Here is a 7,402-nt window from a genome sequence, read left to right on the forward strand (position 1 = left end):
ACAAAAAAAATCTGTTTTATTCTAGCTTAAAGCATTATTTTTTATGAACACTTGAATATAGGTAGGTTTTTATAAAAGTGCATAATTCTGAGCAAAAAGGTGAGAAAATCACATTTTTATCAAAAACTGGATAATATTCAGTATGATTATCAAAGCATAAATCCAGTAAATAGGCTGTGGGCGAGCTGCTGCAGACCAGAGGTCATGAAGTGGGCGTGACCACAGGCAGAAAGAGACGCTGTGGTTGGCTGGATTTGGTTATTCTCAAATACGCTCATATGATCAACGGATTCACTGCGTGAGCGCTTTGGTTCTGTACATGAGTATAATGTGAAATAATTAAATACTGAACTATACTAAATAGCATTTTTTAATATATGATATATTATGCAACAAGAAATATACAATAAACAGTAGCATGCCACGTTTTTTGTCACATGACCTCATTGCATGTGTACACCAGTAAGAGAGCCAGAAATAAATACAGGGATTTTGCTTTTTTTTTTTTTCTTCGAATTTTGCATAAAATGTGCAAAGCTTTGTGTCAACAAAGAATGTAAAATTTGTAGTATTTTTCTAATGGTTGTTCTGTGTCTCTCTTCAGCATTGCATTGACTAAACTGGACATCCTAGATGTTTTGGATGAAATTAAAGTGGGTGTTGCTTATAAGATCAATGGCAAGAGAGTCCCATATTTCCCAGGTAAAATGATTCCTAAAAGTGTTGGGAAGTAACTAATTAAAAGTAATGACACTGCTTATTAAAATTTGAATTAGTTTGAATTTGAATTTGAATTTGAAATTCTGAATTGGTTCTGAAGAATGATTCACTGAATCTTTTGAGTCCCAGCACAGATGTCTGTGTACTACATGTTTTGTGCAGCTAAATATTGTGTGTGTGCGTGTGCGTGCGTGCGTGCGTGCGTGTGTGTGTGTGTGTGCGTGTGTGTGTGTGTGTGTGTGTGTGTGTGTGTGTGTGTGTGTGTGTGTGTGTGTGTGTGTGTGTGTGTGTGTCAACTTTTAAAGGTGCTATAAAAAAAAAAGATTATTATTATTAAAGTTGAATAATTTTGTGTGTTTTTGTCATTTTTATTCTTTTTCTCTTTTTTCAAATGTAGCTTTTGGAGAAATCATTGGTAACGATCTGAACATAGGTTTATGTTTTATTTTAATTTAGTTAAACTTTCTTTTATTTCAAGTAAAAAAAAACTTTCTTTTATTTCTATAAATCTCTGTACTTTCAGCCAACATGGAGGTTCTGCAGAAGGTGGAGGTTGAATACGAGACGTTTTCCGGATGGAAGACGGACACGTCAGCGGCTAGGAAGTGGAGCGATCTTCCTCCTAAAGCTCAGAACTACATCCGCTTCGTGGAGAATCGCATCGGCGTTCCTAGTAAGTCCTTCACGCCGATAAACCGCATGTTATAAAACGGAGAGTTCCGGTCCTTGATTCTGATTGGCTGAGCCGTGTTCAAAGCTGTTGTAAATTACTCTACAAAGTAACATACTCCTTTATTTACGTTTGTCTGTTGCTCGGCAACCACTTTGTTGCAACCACAACTGTTTCTGAGGAACTACATTGTTTGGTGGAAGAATACTGTTTTTATTAATATCATTACACTTTATTTGCTCCGTTTTATTTTGTGAAACCTTACTACGTATATGGAATAACCGTTTTACAAAAGCAATAACCCCCGTGAAGCCATGGTTTACAGTGAATTTATAACAGCTAGTTAATATATAATATAATAGCTGTTATAAATTCACTGTAAACCACGGCTTCACGGGGCTTATTGCTTTTATAACATCCTCCTGTCCATCAAGCTCACGCTTGCATCTCTTCTCCGCAGTTAAGTGGGTTGGCGTGGGAAAATCCAGGGAATGCATGATCCAGATGTTCTAGGTTCATGAAGATTCCTACCCACAATCCTCCTGAAGACTATCAGCACAGCGGGACTCTTGGTTTTACTGGTTAGCATTCATTAAGCTCTCTTAACAATGTTTTACTTGATGGAAGATCAGCTCTGAATGGCTGTGTATGTCCAGGCGTTATAACCATCATCTATCGGTCACGTTCACACCGATCATAAAGAGTGGCGCTATTGTTAATGTTGAGTTTTTGGGCATTTGATCATGTTTTGTTGAATTGCGCTCTGTTGTTTCCAGTGAGACACATTAAGCGAAACCCCTGAAACTGTGTATTTCATTGTTTTAGTTGTATGCATTTCATTTTCTGCTCTTAGAATAATGTCTCCATTAAAAGAGTTTTTCCTTTGTGCAGGCTTCTTTCCCAGCGTTTTGTCTGATGTCAGATATAATTAGGTTAGACACACCATTAGCTGCTTCAGAAATAGATTGGGACAGGGAACGCTGTGTTCCCCTCATCTATGCCAAGATGATCTGATCTCAGAGGAACCGTAGTGCCGTCACAATGACAGACTCACAAGAAAAACTCAGATCCATGAGCCAATCAAGCACTACAGGAATAAGGGAAAGGACAAGTCGAATAATAATCAGACAGTGGGTGTAAATAAACTTTTTAAAATGTTATTATTTATTGTTTTTATTATTTTTACACTATTTACTTGATTTTATTTACACTATACTATTTATATTATTAAAATAATGTATTATTTTTTATTATTATTATTTTATTTATACCGTTTAATAATTATTATTTATTAGCGTAGAAATTCTTAAATGTCATTGCATTGGATACAAAATATCAAAGTAAGTGTGATGTATTGCAAAGACAGATGCCCAAAATGTGTATATAAATATAACATTCATAATGCCTTTTGGCAGATGCTTTTTTAATCCAAAACGACTTTGAAGTGCATTCATCTCTCCATGCATTTCCTGAGAATGAAACAAACCCATGACTTTGGCATTGCTATGCTTCAATCACCGGTTAAACAACAAGGTTTGAGAATGCTAAAACAACAAATGTGTTGAAAGTGAAGAGATGGTCTCCGGTCATAAGCGGCAGTTGCTGTGGTTCGCCTGATGATCGGCAGGTGGCGCTGAGCGCATCCTCGCGTCTGTCCGCCGCTGCAGCGGGTGAAGAAGAAGAAGAAGAAGAGTCCTTAAAGCGCGAACGCGTGTTTGTTTGTTTGCGTAATTAGTTTATTTTCGTCCTCCGTCGCTTTAGTTGTCGTGTTTTATAACCTGTCGTTTTTAACATGCCCAAGCGCTCCTATCCGTTCAGCGAGAGCTTCTCCTCGCAGTATAAAGTTCATGTTGGCCAGAAGCAGATCGATAACTGCGGAGCTTTTGGACTCAAATACAGACAAGAGACTTATGGTGAGATATAAACATATTTATTACAGCGTTCGAGTTAAAACAGTATCAGCAATATAAATCACTGGCATGTTTTGTAATTAAAATTATACAGTAAGTATAATCAAAGTATTGCTTTATAATCGATCGTAGTTAATTATTGCTAATCATAGAAACTTAATGCTAATGTTTACTACATCAATCCAGTTAATCATGATCCATTTTTATCAGGCGGTGTTAATGTCATCAGTTTAATCAAAGGTCATTAGTCAGTGTTTGTCAGTTTAATTACAGCGTGTATTTAAAGCTGTTCCTAATTGAATTCTGCTGCTGAGGTAAATTGCTCAAGTTTTTAGTTTCATTGCGTGTAATCACAACCTTACAGCGGCTTTTAGAATATTAATATTAATGAGTATTTAATAAGGTCATGTTTTTATATAAATGGATACATTTATTTGTATTTTTTTTTTTTTTTTTTTACTGATTCATATTACCAGCAGGCTATTTTTAGTATATAACCTGTAATATTTCAGTATGTAAAAGTAATATTGCTAAACGCCTAGGGGTTTTCCCCCGTTTACTCTCTTGTCTTACCGGTTTGTTTCTTTTGGTTTTTCCTCTCAATTAGAAAAGACCAAAAACCTGCTCTTCAATGGGACCAAAGCCATGATGGGTCGAATCTGGAAGGCCGACGCGCTTGTGTCCGGTCTGACCGCTGTGTCTCCGGCTCCTGGACATCAGACGCTTCTCAAAGGACAGACACGCATCGGGCTGGACGGACGGTTACAGAGAGCAGACGCTGCTCCAGGTGAATCCATAAGAACCAAGCAGAGCCAGATGTGATGCGTTCAGTGTGAAATAAAGCAAGAAGCCGTGGTTTACAGTGAATATATAACAGTTAAGGGGCGTTGTTAGGTACGACACGAAGCCTAAAACCCCCTTAGCTGTTATAAATTCACTGTAAACCACTGCTTCACGGGGCTTATTGCTTTTATAAAACGGTTATTCCATATACGTAGTAAGGTTTCACAGAATAAAACAGAGCAAATAAAGTGTAATGATATTAATAAAAACAGTATTCTTCCACCAAACAATGTAGCTCCTCAGAATCAGTTGTGGTTGCAACAAAGTGGTTGCCGAGCAACACACAAACATAAACAAAGGTGTATGTTACTTTGTAGAGTCATTTACAACAGCTTCGAACGCTGCTCAACCAATCAGAATCAAGGACCGCAACTCTACGTTTTATAATAAGACTTATTTGTGCTGTCATATGATAATGATGATGATTACACCGTCCTGCATCATATCTGCTGAATGAAATCCAAGTTTCTTACTAATTTTGTGCTGCTGATTCCAAAAACTGTGTCTTTTGGTTGAGCGAGTCACACTTTCTCACAATATGATGCGTTTTGTTGCATTTTTGCTTGTGAGAATCTTAACCCTATAAAGGGCAGAACCATAAAGAGACATCAGAAAATTAATTTATTGCTATTTTCCGTCTTATTGGAACTCAAATAATACAATTAAAAAAAGAGAGTATAAAAGTTATAAGTTTGTTTACTGTAAAGATAATGTAGTATACCATTTTTATTTTATATTAAATATTTTATAAAATGTTGCGCACTAAAGTTGCTATAAAATCAAAGCCATATGTCTAACCAAGTTATGTTCCAAATTTGAAGTTTATATCACCAAAAATTGTGGTTCCTGTGAGATTTTGTTTGGGCACTATACCAGAAATAACCTCTGGGTTACACCCAAAATTATTTTTTTGTTTGTTTTGATGCGGTTTTGTGTCACAAATCAATCATTTTCTGTCACAATATCACTTCTATTACCAAATATGGAACCTTGACTGTCAGATATTTCCAACGATATGTGTTTTGAGATTACAAAAAGATTTGATTTTCTAAAACACAAGCCACTAAATCACAGAGTCTATATATATATATATATGTATGTGTATGTATGTGTTTTAATATCTTTATTAAACCCCTAAAAGGGCGACGTATCCCCTGAGATACAAACATTTAGACACCGATTACAAAATATGTAAACATTTAATTCATAAAATGTCAATGTCAACCTAATAAGCTAATGCTGAACAACAGTCTCCTCCAACAACTAGATCAACTTTTATCAGAGGGTGAGTATTTGTGTGTTGAAGTCTTCGTTTTCTCCCTTTAATTAGCAGAAAAACCCCACAAACACGGTTCCTCTCTGAATCTGAGCCAGATTACAACTATTTGTTCAATTCTCGGCCCATTTTCACATGTAGAACATTATTATAAGCCTAATCCTGGATTCAAGGTCTGAATTATGGCTAATGACAGAAATAAGTTTTCTGATGCATCTGTAGGTGATTTACAGCATCTAAACGGCTACAAAAAAGCGTATTTTTCTCATTTAGTGAAGTTAAATTGAATATTTGATAAAAAAAAATTCATTTGTAGATTGTAAATTAAGTGTGGGACATTTTAAATACCTTTTTGGCATTAAAATGGAACTTGACATTTGACTGCTTTTATTTTGATAAGTGACATCATTTGAAATCATTTTTATTTTGTGAAAATTACATGATGGAAATGTTTTTTGTTTTTTTTCTCTCCTGTGAAATCAAGCACTGTCCGTAAAACAACCATAACATACAGATTACAGAATGTTTTACAGTCTTTTAATAACAAAAGAAATGTTGAGTGCTTTTCAAGCAGAGGTTCATCCAAAAACGAGTAAATAAAACTATTTTGTTACCTCATTAAATCCAAACCTTTTGACTATTGTTTACCGTTCCATTCTTCACAATAGAAGTTGTGTACAGAGTCATGTTTGGGATTACTTGAGACTAAATGATTGTGGTTGTGTTCAGACTGTCCTTTAATCAACACTGACGATGTTTTGTGCTTTCTTGAGCTGCGGTGACTCTCTGTGAGCTGCTGTAGTAGCTCTGTGTCTGCGTGTGTCGTCAGGTTGTGCAGCGGCTCCTTCAGCGTGTTGTGTGTGTCAGAGGGTCTCGGGTTCGAGGAAGCCGTGCTCTCAGTGCGAGCGTCCCGCGTGTGCAGCGTGTATCCGGCAGTGCAACATCTGTGCCGACCGCTGCTGCTCCCTGTGCACCGTCACCGAGTGAGTCGACCACATTAAACAATGCTTTTGACTTCCTTTAATGGAATAGTTGACCCAGAAGTGAAAATGTACTCGCCCTCAAGCTGTTTGAGATTAGGATGAGTTTGTTTCTTCATCAGATTTGGAGAAATGTAGCATTGCATCAGTGTCTCAGCAGTGGATGCTCTGCAGTGAATGGGTGCCGTCAGAATGAGAGTCCAAACAGCTGATATAAACATCACAATAATCCACAAGTAATCCACAGCACTCCAGTCCATCAGTTAACATCTGGAGACTCTATCGTATTTGAGTTAAAAACGTCTTAATGCTGGATTAGTTTCAGCTTTTGTCTTCTCCAGATGTTAACTGATGGACTGGAGTGCTGTGGATTACTTGTGGATTATTGTGATGTTTTTATCAGCTGTTTGGACTCTCATTCTGACGGCACCCATTCACTGCAGAGCATCCATTGCTGAGACACTGATGCAGTGCTACATTTCTCCAAACAAAACTCATCCTAATCTTGGATGATCTGAGGGTGAGCAGATTGTCAGCACATTTTGAAGAATCCCTTTAAAACAAAGCTCATATGCACGTTTGGGATGTTTAGTTTTGGATTTGCATGCTATACCAACAAACATGCACGATGCATAACTTTACTGTATTAGATCTGTAGTTTCTGTTTTTCTTGACTCTCGTCTGTTCGTTCTCTGTGCTCAGTTACAGTGAGCGGTATGAGCGCGTCCTCTGCTGTGGCTGTTCATCCTGATAGCAGTGATCAGAACAGATGACTGATGACCGTTACGCCAGACAAGATTAAGGCATTACCAATTAAATGTAAATGAGATTACTATTTTATATATGCTTGCATTGTTTCTGGCTCTTTCCCTCCTTTTATGTACAAACTCCTATGATTATTGAAATAAATACTTGACATTAATACTTTCATAATTATGATGTTTGGGACTTTTTTTGTTGTGTGTGTGTGTATATATATATATATATATATATATATATATAA

General features: G+C 36.7%; 2 protein-coding genes across 2 annotated transcripts in view; both read left to right on the forward strand.

The window, feature by feature from the left end:
• LOC107726566 (adenylosuccinate synthetase isozyme 1-like) overlaps positions 1-2,276 on the forward strand; it is a 15,861-nt gene extending 13,585 nt beyond the window's left edge. Inside the window, exons 7-10 of the mRNA XM_016536196.1 lie at positions 174-298; positions 605-702; positions 1,244-1,393; positions 1,851-2,276. Of these exons, the coding sequence (XP_016391682.1) occupies positions 174-298; positions 605-702; positions 1,244-1,393; positions 1,851-1,903 (426 nt within the window). The 3' untranslated portion in view covers positions 1,904-2,276. The remainder of the gene's footprint in view (positions 1-173; positions 299-604; positions 703-1,243; positions 1,394-1,850) is intronic.
• A 769-nt stretch (positions 2,277-3,045) lies between these two features.
• Positions 3,046-7,332, forward strand: LOC107726580 (apoptosis regulatory protein Siva-like). Its single transcript, XM_016536220.1, has 4 exons — positions 3,046-3,303; positions 3,908-4,087; positions 6,249-6,402; positions 7,102-7,332. Exons 1-4 carry the CDS (start codon positions 3,183-3,185, stop codon positions 7,148-7,150), a joined length of 504 nt encoding a protein of 167 aa, XP_016391706.1. The 5' UTR covers positions 3,046-3,182; the 3' UTR covers positions 7,151-7,332.
• The last annotated feature ends 70 nt before the right edge of the window (positions 7,333-7,402 follow it).

This window comes from Sinocyclocheilus rhinocerous, unplaced genomic scaffold (assembly GCF_001515625.1).
Source record: "Sinocyclocheilus rhinocerous isolate Xijiao unplaced genomic scaffold, SAMN03320098_v1.1 scaffold1930, whole genome shotgun sequence".
Lineage (NCBI taxonomy): Eukaryota > Metazoa > Chordata > Actinopteri > Cypriniformes > Cyprinidae > Sinocyclocheilus > Sinocyclocheilus rhinocerous.

Bases quoted from the DNA above. Each gene is read 5' to 3' on its own strand.
- LOC107726580 (XM_016536220.1), top strand. From the start codon at position 3,183: ATGCCCAAGCGCTCCTATCCGTTCAGCGAGAGCTTCTCCTCGCAGTAT. The intron at 4,088-6,248 runs GTGAATCCATAA...GTGTGTCGTCAG, and splicing joins GAGAGCAGACGCTGCTCCAG to GTTGTGCAGCGGCTCCTTCA. The intron at 6,403-7,101 runs GTGAGTCGACCA...CTCTGTGCTCAG, and splicing joins TCCCTGTGCACCGTCACCGA to TTACAGTGAGCGGTATGAGC.